Genomic DNA, 22,154 nt, shown 5'->3' on the forward strand with positions numbered 1-22,154 from the left:
TGTTCAATGAGATGATTACATGAATATCTTGACTTTACAAACATCTTGAATGATTATAAATACTGATTAAGGACGACAAAAGCATTTTCCATATTGAAAATATTTTGTTGACCTTGGGATTCTTTTTCTGGAAGGGACAGGGTTTCTCTCTTTACGATGTGTAAGACCATCTTTTTCATCCCTCACAGAAGATTCAGTTTCCTGTCTGGCATTAATGCTTTACTTCTCTGCTGTCTGAACGTTATTTAACTCTCTGTTCAAGGTCATAGTTTAAATCAGGTTGAATGTAGCAGCATGTGGTTGTGTTGTCAGCCTACTTTGTCACTTGCAAAATGATTTCTTTATGCAATTCAATCTATAGTTTGAAATGTGTTATACAAATTTGATAAACGGAGACATTTTTCAGAAAACTATAGCATTTTATTTGATAGTAACAGTTCATTACTGTACATTTCCATTCATCACCAGTCCATTGAATTACATGGACTTTCATATTTTTTAAAAGAAATTAAAGACGAGGGTACTTCATCTTTAAATCTAACTGAAAAGACATAAAGGATATGTCTTAGGTGGTATATATATTTTTATGTTGTCTGAAAATGTTCAGTATCCCCTAGTTATATTTTTTGAGGATTATTTTTTTTTTTTTACCCTTGTGGCATTGACTTGTTTAATTTGTTTCAGTTGAGCTGCCACTTCTAATCAGCATTTTAAAAAAACTAATAAAACAAATCCTTATTTCACAATTTAAACCTTATTGAGTCTAATTCACTTGCACTGCAAGTTTATTATTCTCCTGCAGTTTGACGTGCCTCCAATTGTAATTGTGTTGACCCTTCAGTGCAGTAAATCTCCCCAGTGCTTATCAAACTGGGAAAGATAAGTCTACAATTCAGAGCTTCATTAAATATCTCATTTATATTAAACAGATGATAGCTTCAAACAGGAATAATATTTTTTTGCAGACCGTACGACCTCCTTTGATAGTAGTCTCATCTGCTTGGAATGTAGTGAGCTGTTCGGATTTTTACCTCTGTGTCTTTGGTATTAAACCAGCACCCAAATGTCAGAAGATGTTAGTCCATTGAGTTGACTTCAAAGCCCCTGTTGTGCTGACTGTAGTTCAGAATGCTTTGTAGCCGATTTTGTTCAAGGCTTTTAAAAGAAGGCATTCTTTTGCCCTGCCAAGATCCCGACTAGCACAAATAGTAATGGGAAGCTGTTTTGAAGACTGGTGCTTAGTGTGTTCTTCCTTTATGTAGCTTCTGACTAGTTCTTCTGCCTTCACTTGTTTAACAGCTTCTTCCAGACTGTGGAATATTTGTGTGCTAAAGAGCTCTCTGTTATGAAGCTCAAGCTACTCTATTTTGGACTCCATTCATGATAACTCTTATTGACATAAACACTCAAACTGTTTAATGCCCAAGATGAGAAATGTATATCAAGGCCACTAATTTTATATTTCTCATTTTAAGCAATCCTTTTGATTTTAATGAAATGATTTTTGTTAGTTACTTAAATTTGTTATTTAGTGCTGCTATTTTATGTATCAAATTGTATATATATTTTGGAAGCAACTTCCATATATATTAAAATGTTTACATTAAAGAAACATTGGAGCCTAATCAAACACTTCAGTTATAGCAAGGGTCAGTAACCTATGGTGTGAGTGCTAGTGAGACTATTTTTAGTGACATGGCATTGAATAGCAACAGAGTGGAGTCACCTGCTGCCACTGCCGTTGCTGCCAACACAGGCACCCACCACCATCTCTGGGTCCTAGCCCTGGCCTCAAACCTACGTTGCTGTGGTGGCAGCCCTGCGGAGCCAGTAAGGAGGAGGCAGAGGCGGGTACTACTACTGCTACTGCTATTTAACATTTCCTTAGCACTGCTCGACATATGCAGCACTGTACAAACACACAGGAAACAGTCCCTGCTCAATAGAGCTTGCGATCTAATCAAGGCAAACATACAGATCAAGAGATGTATATATAGCAAGATAATGGTTAAATTTACTAAATGAGACTGAAGGCAGACCGTTAGACTTAAGATTGAAAAGCAGCCTTAAAAAGGTGAGCTTTTAGATAGGATTTAAACAAGGCGAGAGAGTGAGCATGACGCACCAACTCGGGAAGTCTATTCCAAGCCCATGGTGCAGCCTGGTGGAAAGCACAGAGTCGGGAATAATTACTATACAGGGAGAAGAGAAGGCGGCCCAGGACAGAATCCTGAAGCACACCAATTGATAGCGGGATGGCAGAGGAGGATCCACCAGAGGAAATATTAAAAGTGTGATGGGAGAGGTAAGAAATATGGGGAGCCAAATGGGGGCCTTAGCATGTGGGGCCAATTAAAAGTTTCACAATCACTGTTGATGAAGGTGCATGTGTGTGTGGGAGGGGAGCTATTAGGAGTGCTGGGAAGAGACTATGGGCTGAAGCTGCTTGAAGAGTCTGTGCAGGAAAGGTCAGCTGTAGCCAGTATTGTGTCCGAGGGACTCCCATTAAGGAGGATCAGTCAGGAAGGGAAAGGAGTGTGATTGAGAAGTGAGTATGTGGGGGAAGATAGAATGAGCATGTATATATATGTATACGTGAGCATGTGAGCGAGAAGAAAGTTCGAGTACCGCCACCTTCCTCCCCCACTAATGCTCTCCAATCCCAGGCAGACTGGATATCAAACGTTCCCAGGTATGGAGAGGACCTTTTTTTTTATCCTTCCTAATTTTAATTATTGATGTTGTTTAATGTATCTGCTGTTTTGAAATATTATATTGATGTTTGGGAAAGTTTTGAAAATTTGAGTTTGAATTTTAATTATTGGATGTTATTCCATTCATCAGCTGCTTTTGAAATATTTATTCTTTTTATTGGAATGGTTTTACTATTGTGATGTTTTCTATTTCTTGATTTTGTTGTTATATGAAGCTTGTTGGTGATTCTGATTTTCCATTGTTGCACTACATAGAGTCTGGCTTGTTATGGTTTCCAGTTCAGTTTGTCTCTGCTCTTTTATAATCACTTTGTTCTTTATTAGGTGAGCTTCTTTCTGTGTTCTGCAGGTGTGATCGAGGTGAGGTATTCTGCTAACCAGCATGCAGTTTCTGTGTAAGGATCTATAGTATCCTGGCTTGTTCTGTTTTCCTGTTAGGGGGTGCATTGGTGAAGAGGGGGGAAGAGATTAAGAAGCATTTTTCTCTGCTTTTTACAACTTTGCTTTTATGTGAGGAAAAGCATTTCAGTTTCATAACTCCTGAATATTTTAACTGAAAATCGTCAATTAAAATTAAAGTATCTGGGGAATCAGGATTCTGACTGGCTTTTGTGGCACTTGATCAGAGTTGCCTACTCCAGATTTTCTAGGCTTACCGTTTCAAAAAGCTTGCCTACCCCTGAGTTATAGCAATAGTTGGAGCTGCGTGTTTCTATTGGGACGGTCCCTACAGTCATGTAAGCAGTAAGACCTGGGTGTGAGGGGGGAACTTACCATTCAAATGCAGCCCCCTCCTTTTGTGGGGTCTGGAATTGCCATCCCTCTGAGATTTAGCAGCTCCCTAGAGAGCACTCAGGAGGCGCAGTCCCTTTAGGTTTACAAAGAGTTCAGAGGTGTAGAGGAATTTTTACTTTATTATTTCAGGCTGACCCAGTCTGGGGATACTGGCTGGGGTCTGGAAGGTTATTCTTCCAGTCTACTCACTAGCTGGTTGGAATATCCCTCTGGGTTGTTTTCAGGCATTTGAGACTTTTCACGGCAGGAGCCTCGCTGGACACCTGGGCCTTTCTTGGGCACAGGGATTGGGAAACCCTGTGCCTGGGACACTCGGGGATAGGGAAGATCTGCCCCTGAAGTGGTGGTGACCCGCTGTGAGGAGGAACTCCAGTGTTAATTTTTTTTGGGGGAAAAGAAACCATTTTGTTAGAAGATCCAGGAGGAAGTTTTAACTGCCCTTTCTTCCAGTCTGAAGCAAGAGAGCGTCTTGTTTCAAGGGGATCCGTCCCATCCAGGGATCCAGAGAGTAGAAATAGAGAGACCGTGCAAGAACTAAAGAGATTTGGAAGATGTGCTAACCCCAGGTAAGGGAAGTCAAACATCACTCTGGACACTCATCTGGTGTTTCAACATCCTGGGGAGAGGAAGAGAAGATTTACTCTCTGTGCCATAGTCTTTTAACATTCTTATCGGACTGGAAGGGGTTTTTCCTCTGGCGTTGAAGCATGAGCCCTGCACAGAGAGGGAAGAGACTGTAAACAAATCAAGAGCATCGTGGGATTCTGCAGGTTTGAGCTTTGTGCCATTCATCATCCATGTTTGAACAGTAAAGACTTGACTTTTGGACACTAACCCAGTGACTCCATAGTATTTCTTTTGCACTCACTGCACCCACCTTAAGGAAAAGTATCCCCCCTATTGGAACACAAAGACCTAAAAGGAATGTGTAAAAAGGACTTCCCTCTCACGTCGGGCCCTGGATGTATATATATAGGTGCCAGTCCCGAAGAGAAACATTCTTTTATGACCCCACCCGCGGAGGAGAGGCACACCAGGATGGGGGTTACGTGATCATTTTTAAGCAGCGTTCACAACAGAACAGCCATGAGACTGCCGCTGACCTCCTATAGCAGGGATCTATAGAGCTTAGGGGCAAATATACTAAAGGCTCCAACAAACAATTTAAATAGACCCCATTCTTTGGCTTTAAAGCTTTCCTACCACTGGGGACAGTAGATCGCTTTATCATGCTATGGTGGCAGTCTGTTATGGAACACAAATATATGTGCAGCCTTGTCCCCTCCCCGCACAACACACACATACACACTCTTTCCCTCCTTCACATTTGTTCCTTTTAGCCTAAATATATATTTTTTGCATTCATCTCTGTTAATTTTACTTTGTCATTTTCCTTTTCTTTTGTCGTTTTGTTGCTTTACCTCTATGGATCCGCATTAAATTGTCATTCTCTTTGCTCATAGGGTGACATTGTGTGCTGCTTCTTCCTAGCATTTCTAAGTATATAAAGGAGTGATTTCCCTGCCTAGTTCAAGCACACAGCCTTAGTTTTGTCTGGCTGCCTGAGGATATTACTTGCATCCACTGCATCTGCCATGTTTTTCCATATAATGTGTGATACTGTGAAAGTCATTCATAGAAACATAGAACTTTGATTGCAGAATACTGTTCTTGTCTCCACCATCTTCACTGGAAGGCTGTCCCATGCATCTACCACCTTCTATATTGTAGTGTGTGCAGTGGTTGTAGTTATATGGCCTTGTCACCCTTCAGATAACCAATAAAATGGAGGCTCATTATCCAGGGATTTTATAAAGCATATGCCCCTTGGTTATTCTCTCTGTTCCTTTTGGCCTGCTTTTTTATTCCTTAATTCTCTGAGCCTCATTGGGTTTTATTAGACTGCATCTTAGAGAGGGCAGGTTGTCTGCTATGGCCCAGCCAGGGTCAGTGAACAGTCTGAGAAAGCACATAATCTTAGTGTATGACACCATTAAGATTACTGAACTTATATATAGTTTAATTTTTATAATTGCATACAAAAATAGCATCAAAGTGTTGTTGACTTTTTAAGAGCATTGTAACTTATAAAGGTCCTAGGGAGGGGAAATTCTAGCAAGAAAGTGCTATAGTGGTAGTGCCTATGTGAATGTTATTGAAGAATAGTGAAAATGTCTGTTAGATATTGGCATGATCAATAGAGCTATGCAAATATTTTGAAGTTGATCTCTAAGAAGGCAGATTTCAGCCTGGTTGAAGTTTGATAGAATATTTGGATTCCTTCCAAATCAGCTGTAGAAATTTGGATTTTTACCAGTAGATTCTTGGAAAGTTTGAAAGAACTTTGAAAATCTGAAGCAGATCTACCAATTTGATGAAATCTAATTAGAAAGAGGTTAAAAAATTCCTTTTTTACAAATTTGGAACACTCCAATCCACTTATAGAGGAGAGGATTTGCATGGAACTAGCAAAACAAAGTGGAAAAGGCAATGGAACCCAAGGTGGGCACTGAATCTTTACATATTGAGGGAGCTCAGAGAGGTTTCAGCAGCACCTGATTCCAGAGCACTGGAAATGGACAAACATTGCACTTCTGCAATCTATGATAAGAAATTCCAAGATAGCATAGTTTTATTAAAGAGGATTCATACCAGAAAAATCTGATCAATTTCTTTGATTGGATGACCAAAGGTTTAGATCACATTGGTGCCAAATGTATTATACTGTCAAACACAAGAAGCTCATAAATAAGCTTATCAGCCTAGGAATGGGCTCCAAGGTGGTCGACTGGCTTAGAAATTGGTTGCATGATCAATAGCAAAGGATGTTGTTAAATATAGTTCATTCTAAGCAAAGAAGGTATATCAATGGAATCCATCAAGAATCAGTTCTGGGGCTGACTTTGTTCAATATTTTCAGAAGTGAAATTGTAGATGGGTTAATATGATGATAGGGGTATTAGTATTGGTCTCTGCACTAAAGACAGCATTATAAGTGGTGCACAGAATTATGAAGCAAGGAGTTTTTTCTTTCTCTTTAAGATTGTATATGGAAATCAAGATGGCTTCTCAGTGGAACAACATTGCCCAGAATTCCTAGTTCTTTAAAAAGGGAATCTGAGTCCTACTTACTCAGTAAAATTTCACTAATAGGCTAGCAGGTGCTATAAATGAAGGAGAGAGGGAGTCAGGCAAAGACAGATTAAATTTGTCTTTGCCTGACTCCCACATCTCCCAGGAGCAGCCTGGGAGGGATTGGGGGAAGGCAGCGTGGCTTGGTGCACTCAAGGTGCTCTAGTGTGCACCCCCTTGTGGGGTAGCTCGCGCACATGTACGCCTGCGCGCTGGTTTGAAAATCTACCTCTTTGTTTCCCACACAGAAGCAAAGCAGATTGCAGCACCCCTTTGTGGAGCAAAATCCAGTAGTCATTACAGTTAATAGGAAAAGTCTGTCTTTTTGTAAAAGATGCAAAGATTTAGGATTGATATAGATAAAGTGAGTGGTCAATTGTTGCACCAACAGTACAAACCTGTGGAATCATGCATATCAGTACACACTTGTGGGAGGGATGAGAGAGGTGAGATACTCATGTGTACTAAACAGGAGAAAGATGTTTGAGAGAAATATCTGCTGATTTCAAGATTGTATAATAGCGTGACAGAGCAGTGGCCAGAGCTGTAAGAATGGTAGGGTGCCTAGGGAGGCATTGCAAATTTTTTTTAAAAGGGAGTAGTTAATGCCTCCATACAAATCATTGAGGACATCTAAAATTGTTTCCGGTGCTAGAGGCCATACTTCCATAAGGATATACCATGGCTAAAGAAAGTCTACATCTTTTTTTTCCCCCCAAAATGTTCACCTTTTGTTATCTTATAGCCTGGATGTAAAATGCATTAAACCAGTATTTGTTCTGTGTATTCACACATCCTACCCCACAACTGCCAAGTGAAAAATATATTTAAGGACTTCTTAGAAAATGAAGTAGAAATAAAAACATGGAATAGCTTGGTTGGATAAATGTCCATACCCCTGTACTTCTGTATCAATCCTAAATATTTAAAACTCTGGTATAACCAGTCACCTTCAAAAGAACATACTAGATGAATTAGCCCTGCCTGTGTTAAATTGTACTGATTCTCAGGAAGCCAGAATAAATTCAGCAGTTCCTATTGGTTCTCTGCTGTGTATTACATTTCAAAGTGAAGACCATTCATGAGCATTAAGGAGCTGTCAGAAGAACGCCAATGCAAAGTTGTGGAAAAGCACAGATCTTGGGATGGGTATAAAAGAATTGCAAAGTTTTGAATGTTCCTTGGAGCATAGTCAAGATTATTAAGAAATGGGAAGTGTATAAAGCCACCAGGATCCTGTCTAGGTTAAGCCAAACTGGATGACTGAGCAAGGAGGAGGCTGGTTAGGGAGGCCAATGGTAACTTTGAAAGAGCTACAGACTTCCATGACCTGGACAGGTCAAAGTGTGCATATGACAACAGTTTCCTAAGCACTGCACAAATCTTGCCTATATGATAGTGTGGCAAGAAAGAAGCCATTACTTAAGAGAGCCCACCTTGAATCCCGTTTTGAAGCATGGAAAAAAACACTTGGGATATTGTAGCCAGCTAGCAAAATGTTTTGTGCTCTAATGAAATTAAAATAGAACTTTTTGGCCTGGATGTAAAGCATTCCATTGGGTCGAAACCAACCCAGCACCTCACCAATAGAACACCATCTCTACTGTGAAGCATGGTGGTGGCAGCATCAAGTTGTGGGGATGTTTCTCATCAGCAGGGACTGATCATTTGTCAGGATAGAAGGGCCAATGAATGGAGAAAAGTCTTTGTCTGCTGCCCTTTGCAAAAAAAAAAAGCTGAAACTGGGATAGAAGTTCACCTTTCAGTATGAAGACCCAAAGTACACAGCCAGGGCTATACTGGAATGGCTAAAGAGCCGTGAGCTCTTTCCAATTGAAAATCTGTGGCATGACTTGAAGATTGCTGTCCATCCATGCTCCCCAGGGAACCTGACAGAGCTTGAACAGTTTTGAAAAGAAGAATGGTAAAATCAAATCTGGTCCAAGCTTGTGGAGACATATCCCAACAGACTACAGCTATAATTGCTATCAGAGTATTGTTTCAGGGGGTGGAAATTTATCAAATTAGATTTCAGGGTTTTGTTTTTTTTTTTTTTAACATATATGCTTTGTCCCAATAAAACATTTTTGGTCCAGAAAAGAGTGGAATATGGTATATTGATGACTAACAATAAAACTCCTCATTTAAATGCATGCAGGTCTGACACACTGACTTTCCCTTCATGTCTTTGCAATTAAGGATCTTTTGTGTTTATTCCAAGCCTCTTACAGATCCCAAAACATGGAATAAGCACAGAGGATCTTTAGGCCTGTGTCAGTGTAAAAGAGAACATATTGGGTAGACTAGCTGGGCTGTACAGTCTTTATTTCTATCATATTCTCTGTTTCTATGTTTATATTAACTTGTCTGCTTCTCCAGATCAAATATTCAGGTGAATTTGCCTAATCAGAAACATTAGTCAGTGTCCTATTGATGTTCATGTATAAGGCCTTGAAACTGCTGGAAAGAGTATTCTATAAATATGTTAAGCCTATTTATGAGTTGTAGGGGGCTCATATTTATGCATACCATGCATTGTGTTAGCATTATTCTCTGCTCGTCTCTGTGACTCCTTTGCTATGCTACCATGCAGAATTATAAGTTTAATTTGGATTTTCTTTAACTGTTTTCTGTTGCTTTGTGTCTAAAGGATAAACCTTTTTCAAAATCAATAATGGAATTTTAGTAATAAATAAGATTTTGTTATCTGCAAATAGAAACAATGCTGCAGAAACACAGTCTCTTGCCTTATTTTTTCATAGATGCAAATGGTTTCAAGCAGGATAATGTGGCAGAATAGCAGACGTCCCTGCTCAGTTACCATGTTAAAATTGAAAGTGTCTTATCTTTATGGCTTGTTACCCCCAGAAGATTTCCAAGCTGTTGTAACAAAATCAGAAAACAGTAGTACATTTAAAGAAATATGCATAAACACTGGGAAAGACATAGACTTTTTAATATTTATTTTCTGTTGAAAAGATTGAAATATGACAGGCATCTTAGGAGCTATAGTGGAAAGTGATATAAAAAGTTGGCCATTAAGCAGAACTGTTGAGGAAGTCAAAAAGCTTTATTGTATCTCTCTGTTCAATGTAGTGCAATATAGTTCAATTTAGTTAATAGCGTTCTTTCCTGATTTATGCTATGCTTGCTATGCATGCTGTGAACAAAGATAGAAGCTACTGTTTAGAGCAGTGATTTTCAACCTTTTTTGAGCCGCGGCACACTTTTTACACTTAAAAAATCCCGGGGCACACCACCAACCAAAATGGCACAAAATGACACTAAAACAGTACATATTATACATATGTTTAAAAATATAGATTCTAAATGTATCTATACTCATTCAGTGTGAAACCTGGGCCTGTTTCGATGAACACAAAAGGGATATCCTGGCAGGAATGGTGGAAAGACACACACGAAGCTCTTCCTCAACAGTTCTCAGTCTCTCCCTGTTTTTAGTTTTTATGGCAGTCAAGCTTGAGAAGCCCAGCTCACATAGATATGTGGTTGAAAATGGGAGCAATGTCAAAATAGCTTTGTTGGCCAGAATGGGGAACTCCTTGGCAACAGATAACCAAAAACTGTCTAAAGGAAGATCAGCAAGCTTTAGCTTTAAACCGCGATCTTGCTTCAGTTCAATGAGTTCCTCTTGCTCCTTTAAAGTCATGTCCTTTCCAGCAACGGATAATGAACTGTATGGGTCCCTAACCCAGTCAAGGCATTCTGTGAAGGCTGAAGAGAAATAAAACGACAATTTCTCCTCAAGAGTTTTCAAATGTCTGCCAATCACCTCGCACATTGCAGCAGTGTTGCCATCATGCAGTTTCTCGGTGAGCGGGAACATCTGAAGGTTGCCACCCTGAACATGTTGTTGCCAGAGCTGCATCTTTAAACGGAATCCGTTCATTTTATCAGTGCTTGTAAGCAGGTTTTCATTTCGGCCTTGCATCCGTGTGTTCAGTTCATTCAGATATTGAAATATATCAGCCAGGTATGCCAGCTTTGTACACCACTCATCACTTGCAAGCAGCTTTGAAAAATCGGACCTCTCGTTTGTCAGAAATATTTTAAGTTCCTCTCGCAACTCATACACACGGGCCAGCACTTTGCCGCGTGACCGCCACCGGACCTCCGTGTGGAGCAATAAGATTTTATGTTCCGCTTCCATTTCTGTACACAAAGACGCAAATAAGCGACATCGCAAAGGTCGCATCTTCACAAAGTTCACTATGCGCACAACATCATCCAACACAGGAACTAGATCTGCTGGTAAGGTCTTTGCAACGAGGGCCTCACGGTGCAAGAAACAGTGGGTAACAAGAACATCTGGGTTTCTTTCTTTAACCCTACTTACAAAGCCTTTGATGCGCCCGACCATGGCTGCGGCTCCATCAGTGCAGACACCTGTGCAGTTTTCCCATGTAAGCCCACTTTTATCAAGATATTCCGATGTGACCTGGAATATTACCTCTCCTGTTGATTTTTTCTGGCAGTGCCTTGCAAAATAGGAAGTTTTCTCTAATGGCTTCTCCATCCACAAAACGCACATTGGCCAACAGCTGACAATGTCCACTGATATCCGTCGACTCATCAAGTTGCAAGGCAAATTTCTTACTGATGCGCACCTTTTCCAAAACAACTGTTTCAATGTCAGCAGACATGTCATCAATCCGTCTGGAAATTGTGTTATCAGAGAGAGGCACTTTAGCTATCTCTTTGGCTGCGTCAGGGCCAAGCATCTCATTTACAATAGCTTTACAAGCTGGTAGTATTAATGTTTCTGCCACAGTGTGAGACTTTTTTGATTTAGCTATGAGTTCAGCAACAAGGTAGCTAGCTTTGAGGGCTCTCTCATTTACCTGTGTGCTTTTTCTCAAAAAAGTTGCTTCTTTCTCATTGTTTGTACGTAAGCGTACAAAATACTCCATCGGCTTGTTTTGAACAGAAGAGTGTTTCGTTTGGAGATGGCGTTTAAGCTTGCTTGGCACCATGGCGCTATTGGATAGCTTCTCACCACACACCAAGCACAGTGGTGTTGGTGCTGTCGCATCCCCAGTGAAAGTAAATCCAAATGAAAGATAGCTTTCACTGTATTGCCTTGAGCTCACCGTCTTGTCTTTTTTCTTTTGTCGACCTCTCATACTAGGGCCTTCATCTAGGTCAGAATTGTGTCCAGGGTCCTGTTCGGCATTTGCCTTTTCCATTCTCAAATACTTCTCCATCACTGCTGAGATAGTGTGCGCAGTCACACACTAAAATAGAAGAGTATTACATTATCTGCCACACTTAAAGGACCTCTGCCAAGCATATACTGCAATATAAAGGGGTACAATGAGAAATACTATGGTCATGAGGCCAGAGTACAAGTACCAGCTCGGTGATGTCATTAAGTCGCGCGAGCGTTCAAAGCTCGCGCATGTGTTATTGTACACGGCTCCTACACTGTAGGAAGCGTGACTGCGCATCGTAGGGCAGGGGTCAGGAACCTTTTTGGCTGAGAGAGCCATAAACGCCACATATTTTAAAATGTAATTCCATGAGAGCCATATAATATGTTTAAAACTAAATATAAGTAAATGTGTGCATTTTATGTAAGATCACACTTTTAAAGTACAATAAGTCTCTGAAAATATTACACCAGGCCTTAAGACACCAATACATCTCCTATTAGGAAAACGGACCAAGTCAGGCTGCTATAGAGTCCTACACAGAAACTACACGCCAGCAGAAAACCTCACCTGAATCACGTGCTGTCCCTCACCTAACATAGAATAAAGAGACCAAAACGCATAACAAGAAGCATACAGAAAAAAATGAATTGGAAACTGCAACAAGCCAGAGTCTCTGTATGCAGTGTAACAAAGGAAAAAAGAAACATCACCCATCCTTATAAAACAAATCAAGAAATATAAAATCATCAGCAGTAAAACTGTACTAACAAAAAGAACATATTTCGAAACAGCTAATGAGTGGAATATCCAATAATTAAAAACACATATAAAACATTTCCAGATACCAACAAAATATTTCAAAATAGCAGACACAAAGACCCAGTAATGAAAAATAATAAGGATACAAAAATTTTTTTGCTCTGCATACCTGGGAACGTTTGATATCCAGGTGTCCTGAGATTGTTCTGAATTAGCAGGAGGTGGGGTGGTTTGCTTGGAACTTTCTCCTCTCTCAGTCACATACCAGCGCTCTCTCTCACACTGGCTCTCAATGACACACCTATACACACATGCTCTCAGTACTCACATATACACATGTTTTTTCTCACTCACTTATATAGGCTCTTAATTACACATTTACACACATGCTGTCTATCTTTTCACGCTTACACACACACACAGGCTTTCAATCACATAAATACATGCTGTCTTTTTCTCTCACACACAGACTCTCATTCACATGCTTACAAACATGTCCTCTCTTTCTCTCATTTACACAAAGGCTCTCAATCACATACTCACATGCTCCATCACCTAAACCAGCTCTCAATCACACACAGACACACATGGTCTCTCTCTCTCATTTAAACACAGGCTCTCAATCACATACTCACATGCTCCATCACCTAAACCAGCTCTCAATCACACACAGACACACATGATCTCTCTCTTACTTATAAACACAGGCTCTTAATCATACATACACATGATTTCTCTCACACACAAAGGATCTCAATCATACACACATACTCTTTCACACAAACAGGTTTTCAATCACAAACTTACACATACAGGTTCCCAATGGTAAACTTACATTCATGCTCTCTCTCTCTCTCACAGGCAGGCTCTCAATCACAGACATACTCTCTTTCACATGTACAGGCTCTTAATCATTCACATACATGCAATCTCTCACTCTCACACACACACACACACACACACAGAGGCCCCCCCGTGGCCCGGAAGAGGAAGTGAAGAGTATCGGGTGCCTGCGCGGCAAGAAGAGGCCACGCTAGTGCGCTCGGCATCGGCCCGAAGAAAAGAAGACTGCAGCGCGGCTCGGAGGAAAATGAAGAGGTTCAACCGCGGCCGATGGGACTCCGCCTCCGTGAGGGCTGAAAATGAAGAGGTGAGCGTTGGGAGGAGGCTGCTGCTGCTCGCGAGTTTCCGGGGTGGGGGAGAGAGAGAGTGAACTCATTCACTCTCTCTCTCCCCCACTTAATGACTGGCCTCTTCTTGCCGCGCAGGCACCCGATACTCTTCACTTCCTCTTCCGGGCCGGGAGGGGGGGCGAAGAGAGCACGCCGGTGCCGCTGACTCCAGCTGTCCTGCCGCGTTCCGCCCGGGCTGACAGCATTTTAAGCCCGGGCGGAGGAGGACCGGGGAGCAGCTGGGTCAGTGGGAAAGTGTGGCGACTGTCTGCGAGCCAGATGCAGCCCTCAAAAGAGCCATGGGTTCCCGACCCCTGTCGTAGGGGAACAAAACACAGGGGGCACTATAGTTTGGGGAACTTTCCCCGCGGCACACCCGACCATGTGTCGCGGCACACTAGTGTACCGCGGCACACTGGTTGAAAATCACTGGTTTAGAGTATAGTAAGAATGAAAGATATGTAAACAAATATGTACAAAGTTGTACATCAGTAGACTTTTTGGTTCCATGGCCAAGATAAAAGATAATTATAATTGGTAGAAAATAGATAAAATGTGTGACCTTTTCCTATCAGTAATAAAATGTTCTTATGTGTTGTGTTTGTAGGTAATTGAAAATAGGACCTAGGTCAGGCTAACCTGTTGCAGAGATGTAACTGTAATTGGTCAAATTAAAATAAAATTTTTAATGTTTTGCTTTATCATACTGACTTTGTGTTTAGAAACATTATATAAGATTGATTGTCATTACTAGATTTCAAGACTGTCCACTGAGAGCTTGTTTGAAGTGTGGTTTTCTCACATGTGATATTTTTACTATATAAATATTACATAGGGTCGCAGCCCTTTAAGGGGCCTGTGATGTCATCTTTGCGCGCCGTCGTCACTCCCCCCCGCCCCGTGTCACGGCCCTGGGCGGGGCTATGATGCGGATGCTCTCCCATTCGCTGCAGGATGGGTGACTCGGGGGGGGGTCACCCGTACCCGCGAGGTAGTGCGCACTGGCACCCCCCTTTCCCCCCCCCGTCGCCGTCCATCGCAAGGGGGTCGACGCCGCGGTTAAGGGTGGGACTGCATAAGGTCAGTCCCACCTATTAACACTAGCAGTCACCACTCTGACTCACTTGTCCATCGACTAACCCTTATCCTTTAGTCATACTTTATATCCGACATATTCCTATCGTATCATATAAACCACTCAGACACAGATGTTGGCAGAATAAGGCCGCAGCTTTTATTTATACATCATATCAAAACCTTCCTGGGTACCCGGGCCAGTAAGATGTGTCCATCACTGCCCGCCGTAGGGACCAAGCAAGGCAGCATTAATCCATGGCCCCCCGCCTTGTCCTCGAGCAAGGGGGGTCCCGCCCATCAGCACCTTCCACACCATCACCTTTTGCGCTTCCTCTAGCGCTAATCGGCTACCCAGCCGTCTTGTGATGCCGCCGGCACCACTTGCCATAGGCCCCAACCGGCCCAGGTCACCGCCCTCCCTCCAAGCTGTGACAGTGTTCCCGAACATTACACAATGGTTAAATAATTTACTATATCAATCACACAAAACAAGCCCTAATAGCCAACGTATTCCAGAAACCCTCACAACTGTAAACACACTTCAAAAAATAGGTTTCACTGGTCCAATTAATTATCATTAGAATTATAACCACTTATGCAGTACCACATATATTTATTTGTAGGACCTACAACTCAATGAGTTTGGCTGTCGTTCAAACTCATACCACAGGTGAAAGGTCCATTTGCTTTATTTAATAGTCACTGAGTGACTGAGTCACTCAGTGACTATCATTAGAATTATAACCACTTATGCAGTACCACATATATTTATTTGTAGGACCTACAACTCAATGAGTTTGGCTGTCGTTCAAACTCATACCACAGGTGAAAGGTCCATTTGCTTTATTTAATAGTCACTGAGTGACTGAGTCACTCAGTGACTATCATTAGAATTATAACCACTTATGCAGTACCACATATATTTATTTGTAGGACCTACAACTCAATGAGTTTGGCTGTCGTTCAAACTCATACCACAGGTGAAAGGTCCATTTGCTTTATTTAATAGTCACTGAGTGACTCAGTCACTCAGTGACTATTAAATAAAGCAAATGGACTATTAAATAAAGCAAATGGACCTTTCACCTGTGGTATGAGTTTGAACGACAGCCAAACTCATTGAGTTGTAGGTCCTACAAATAAACATATGTGGTACTGCATAAGTGGTTATAATTCTAATGATAATTAATTGGACCAGTGAAACCTATTTTTTGAAGTGTGTAAATAATTTACCAAACATAGGTTTTCTACCTGCTACCTACATAAACATGTTAAACAATGTTTGCCTGTTAATATTATCATCTCAACAACCTGACAGATCCTGAATCTCTCTTATCTTCCAATTGCAGGGTGGGTGGGTGGGTTTTCGTCTGCGGGAGGGATCCAAAAAGGGTCACCTCCCGGGCGTTGCAGCCCTTTAAGGGGCCTGCGACGTCATCTTTGTGCGCCGTCGTCGCTCTCCCCCCCCCCCCCCCCCCGCGCGTCACGGCCCTGGGTGGGGCTATGACGTGGGTGCTCTCCCATTCGCCGCAGGATGGGAGACCTGGGGGGGCGCCTGCACCCGCGAGGTAGTGCGCACTGGCGCCTCCCTTTCCCCCCCCTCCATCGCCGTCCATCGCGAGGGGGTCGACACTGTGGTTAAGGGTGGGACTGCATAAGGTCAGTCCCACCTATTACTATGTAAATATTACATGTCAAACTTGATAGATTTGTACTGCAATAAATTAATTTTTGTGCATTTCAAAATTGTGGAAAGAATCACCAGTGCCATTAAGAAATATTAAAATTTCCACACTGTCATTGAAGATTATTTTGTTCTAAAGTTAAAAGTTTTAATTTGTTTGGTACCCAGACAGATGCAAGCATTAGGGGAGCTAACTGTTCCTTACTATGTTGTTAAATGAACCTTCAACACTGCTTCTCCCTTTTTGTACAGTTGGAGTCACCTGGGAGTCCTCGTGGTCCTGAGCTGCCTAATGAGACTATGCTGGACGATAGAGAACGAAGAATTTCCCATTCACTTTACTCAAGCATTGATGAATCTCCCTCAAGGAATGCTGCATTAAGGATATTGGGTGAGTCTTATAGATACTGGTAATCTTATCCGACTGTTTTCCTTGTTGAGATTTACTGAAGGGTGATTAATATATTATTTATGCAGAAGACTATCATGACTGTTGTAGTAACAAATTTAAAATCGAGCCCCTGAAATAAAAAGCCCTATACAAGACATATAGATAGCTTGAAAGGAGAGCAAATCAATAAATTGACTGCTAAAGTGAGATTCAGCTGACATGGCAGTTAATTGGAGGATTAACACGTCTGTTTCAGGAGGTTTTTTTTCAATTTGAATTGGAGAGTATTCTAGCAATTTTTAGAAGCTCACTTATATTGGTAAGGTGCATTTACACATTTAAAACCTAGTTTTAAATGTGTAAATGCTTTTGAAAATCAGGCCCATACTGTTTGCAAAATAGAAACTTGGGCATGTACTTCTAAACCCTTAAACTACCACTTTTTTCCCCTGTTAATATTTATATTTATATGACAATGCAAGTATGCATGTACTCTCAAGGTTTATAAAATAGAATATATGCATGTACATGCTGCTTACATATGTATATACTACTTTTACATGTGCAACTAACTCTGAAAATTACCTTGTTTATGTTGAACAAAGCATCACCAGTGTTATCAAATATACTATTATAGAATGCCATTGAATTGTCAATAGGTTTTACAATGGCGTTTGAAAATTGCTGCGATAGTATATTTCATTTACATTCATAACTCCTTTCAAAATTCATCTGTGAATGCCCATACATTAACAAACTTGTCCTTATGATTTTATACCTGCTAAATGACTGATGCAATTGAAATCAAACTTGTATTTTGTATGTAGTTTTTAGGGGTGGAGATGTGGGTGAAGTGCTGGAGAGTCTAGGTAAACTGGTGAAGTTGTGGGTGAACTGGTGGAGGTATTGGCAAACTAGTGATTCTGAGTACGTTACACAAATAAATATTTTCAGAAGCGGAGTTTGTGCACGTGTTATAAACTACCTGCCTCCATGTTTATTTCTGGGTTATTACGCAAGCTTTGTTAAACTATGCACGTAAAATATACGCATCTGTTTTTAAAATACAAGCATAAGCTATCTGTCTCATGTTGCACCTGTCTTCTCATACATTCATTAACAAAATATAGAAAGGTTATGGCAGTTGAAGGCCACTGCTTTATTAACATGATGTACTTGAGCAAACTGCAATTACAACAATATCTCATAATCCCCAATGTCTGCCCCAATAGTGTATGCACAACACCCTAGCAGTATATCCTACCCCTGAGTCATCCAATCTGCAGACATAGAACGGCTCTTCATGCACTGCACACACACTACAACCACCAAGGTGCCCTAAGTGACTGCTCCCAATCAACCCCGATTATATCATTATCACTACACTGACAGTTCTCAATGACTCTGCAGAAGTCTAAAGCTCATATACCCTTGCCCCCTAGCTATGACAAGAAAGGTTCAGGCATTAGAAAATGGAAAAGCACCAAAACATAGAACACCACAAAACAAAAACAAAAAAGTGGGTAGGTGGGATCAACATTCAGAGTACCAAAGCAAGTGTGGAGGATTTCTCCCCACTCCCTCTTTTATAGCCACCCTACTGACCTCCCCCATTCCCTTAGTCCCCCTGTCTCTCCGAGCCAACTAGCAAACAGAATCGCTGCTTCATGGTTCAAAGGAGCACAGAGATCATAGACACCATCCCACCCCCAACTCATCAACCATCTCCCAGCTGCCCTGCTTATATAGGTTGTGGAGGGAGCAAGAAAGATGGAGGCCTCTAACCATCATCACTCCAAGAAACCCTGAACCAGTCCTGATTGGCCATCCATAATATGGATATCTTAGACTATCAGTCTCAATCTGTACCTGTCCTCTCATACATTTATTAACAAACCAATGTTAACAAAATGCAGACATGTTTTGGAGGTCAAAGGCTACAGCTGCAGCTTTATTAACTTAATGTACGTGAGCAAATCACAATTGCAACAATATCTCATACTCTCTGAAGTCTGCCCTGGTAGTCTATCTGCCATACCCCAACAAGATATCCTACCCCCAGTACATCTGACTTGCAGACAACGCGTCACTTTTTTAAAATTAATTTTCTATCTTTCATGACACTTAACGGATTACATTGAGGTACAGTTACGTATTTCACTATCCTTAAAGTTTACAATCTAAAGGCCTGATTTACTAAGGCTTTTCTCCTATTCTGTGATTATGGACAAAAATGCTTGTAAATGAGGTCCTAACTTTGTGCCTGAGGCAATGGAGGTTGAAGTGACTCATCCAAGTTCACAAGGAGCATCAGCAGGATTTGAACCCTGGCTTCTTTGGTTCACAGCCTACTGCTCTGACCACTAGTCTACTCCTCCACTCATCATACAAAAGGCACCTGCCACAACAAGCAAGATACCCATGGTCTAGAGTAATTGTGCCCAATTAACCCTGATTACAGCAGTATTGCAACACTAAAGGTTTTTAACTCTGCAAGGATCTAAAGCTCAGGTACCCCCACCAAAGGCATGTGCTAGTGAATGACTCATATGTCTCCCAAAAAAGACGCAGACCTTGAACCTCTGATAAAATACCCTCCACATTCTTCTTTAGGATGTTATTGAAACATATACAATCCTATGTCAGATACATAAACCCCATCTGGCCAGAATAACCCTGGACATGGTTCCCAAGACCAGGAATGTAAAATATGGACAACTCCAAGTGATCGCCTCATACCTAACAATAAATCATAAGTAATGAGCCAATCTATTGGTTCACTTTCTTGAGGCACTGACTCCATGTAGACTGCTGCCATAATTTAGACCATGAAATATCATCAAAATAATACAAAATCATGGATGGGAGCAAGGACAACAACCTTACCAAATCTTTGTACAGAACTGCCTGAAAGACTGTTTGCCCAAATTGTTACCACCTAAGGGGTAGATTTTCAAAGGGTTACGCATGTAACCCCCAAAAACCTACCGAAAACCCTACCCTGCGCATGCTGAGCCTATCTTGCATAGGCTGCCATCGCGCGCAAGTCTGGGGGCTTTCCTGGGGGGGGCGTGTCGGGGGGGGGGGGGGTTCGCGGCCGGCGTGTCATCGGGGCGTTCCAGGGATGTGGCCACGGCCTCCGGACCAGCTCCCGGACTGGACCATGGGCGGCCGGCCCGGCACACGCAAGTTACACCTGCCTCGGACAGGCGTAAACTGTGCAACAAAGGTAGGGGGGGTTTAGATAGGGCCGGGGGGGAGGGGTGGGTTAGGTAGGGAAAGGTGCGAGGGGTGGAAGGAAAGTTAAATCGGAGCGGCCTCGAAGGGAACGGAGGCAGGCTGCACGGCTCAGTGCGTGCAGGCTGCCGATTTTGGGCAGCCTTGTGCGCGCTGATCCCGGATTTTAACAGATACGCGCGGCTACGCACGTATCTATTGAAATCGGCGTACTTTTGTTTGCGCCTGGTGCGCGAACAAAAGTACGCGCGCGTGTAGATTTATAAAATCTGCCCCTAAGTGCACAATCAGAGCTTCAGATAAAAAATGGACTTGTTTCTTAAAGAAATCCAGAGCAGAAGCTGCATGCCTCTCATACTATAAAACCGCAATAAAATCCCTTGTTAAAGCCTAAGATGAAGACCAAAAGGGTGCCCATAAGCCTGATCGTGAGGTGAATGCACATAAAAGTAGCCAACAATCCAGACAGTCCTTCCTTTGAATGATACATCTACAAGGAAAAATTAAAGTTAGCAGCTATACTTAGCTATCAGTCGTGCAAAGCCTAATATAAGAATAGAAAGCACCCGCCAATGATTGATGCACTGAATAACCAAATTGGGGAGGCCAGACTCAGGGAACTTGCAGCAGTACCAATCTTGTGCCAGTATTTCCAGGACCTTTCTTAGAACCACTGACTTTGATAAAGTAGAAATGTCCTTTTGGACCAAAAACCGAATGCTATTAACTGGCTGAAGCCTCAGATAAGCCCAGGCATTCTAGACTGGACAAATCTCAAAAACACCCTCTGCGCTCAGAACCAGCAAAGCACCATAATTGGATTGATCCATTTTCGAGTAAGTAATCTGTACGTGAATCGCCCTCCACAGAGATATGATCCAGTAATAAACCATATTGATCAGCTCCTCAGATGGAAGGGTGGACCAACTAATTTATTATAAAGGCTCCAAAGAAAGCCAAAACTAGACAACCCAAAAAAGACAAGTTTTTCAGTCTGAGAAGCATAATTCCACAAGTGATCACCACATACCTAACATTAAATTATAAGTAATAGGACAATGCAAATTGTGAACTACCTTCTTCCCCCTTGCTAACCCTACCTACAAATAACAATGAACCTATCCACAGGGATGCCCTGCCCATGTGCACAGGCAAATAAAGGAAAGCTAGAGATGTGCAGTGATGCTGCCAATTTGGACAAACCAAAAGGACTAGGTGATATAATATACAATGCCAACAGCACATTTGATATTGAACCTCACACCCAACCCTTAGCCAAAAGAAATTCCAGGAATTTGTTACTGTTACTAATGTATGATCTGCAGGTAAACAGTGCTAAGGATGCGCATAATAAGCTCCATACTTATGGGTTCCAAAGCATCAAAGTGACATAATAATATAGTATTATAGTAAATGATGGCAGAAAAAGACTCAAGTGGTCCATCCAATCTGCCCAGCAAGATTTTGTTTTTTTTTAATAATAGTAGCTGGTAATCTGTTCAGGTTTCCCTCGTGCCTTCTGTTAAGGGCAGTGACTGCTGCTCCGTGCAGATTACTCCATGCCTTCTGTTAAGGTTACTGCCACTCTGTGCGGGTTACCCCTTTTCTTCATTTCCATCCTTTAACCATTAGTGATCCTTTGTGTTTATCCCATACCCTTTTGAATTACATTACCACCTCTTCTGGGGGGGTGGGGTGGGGGGAGGGGGCATTCCATTCATCCACCTCCCCTTCAAACTTCCTTTTATGATCCCTAGTTCTACAACTTTCTTTCCACTGGAAAAGGCTTCATTTCCATAATCATTAATATGCTTAGGTGTTTAAAATTTCGTATCTTATCTCTCCTGTCCCTGGTCCATCAGTCTCATCTCAGTGCAGAGACCCCACAGCATTTTGAGTGTCTTTCTCTGGACCACTTCCATCCTTTCTCAATTCTTTGAGAAGAGGTGTACTACACTGATCTGGTGTCAGCTTCTGGAACAGGATCAACTGAGAATGAGGTAAAACTTCAGCAATAGA

At 41.7% G+C, this 22,154-nt stretch overlaps 1 protein-coding gene across 1 annotated transcript in view; it reads left to right on the plus strand.

Moving 5' to 3' along the window:
- The window catches only part of PARD3 (par-3 family cell polarity regulator), a 1,467,145-nt gene that overhangs the window by 871,365 nt on the left and 573,626 nt on the right, over positions 1 to 22,154 (plus strand). Inside the window, 1 exon segment of the mRNA XM_029588581.1 lies at positions 16,760 to 16,898. Within this exon segment, the coding sequence (XP_029444441.1) occupies positions 16,760 to 16,898 (139 nt within the window).

Source organism: Rhinatrema bivittatum, chromosome 2, assembly GCF_901001135.1.
Source record: "Rhinatrema bivittatum chromosome 2, aRhiBiv1.1, whole genome shotgun sequence".
Classification (NCBI taxonomy): Eukaryota; Metazoa; Chordata; class Amphibia; order Gymnophiona; family Rhinatrematidae; genus Rhinatrema; species Rhinatrema bivittatum.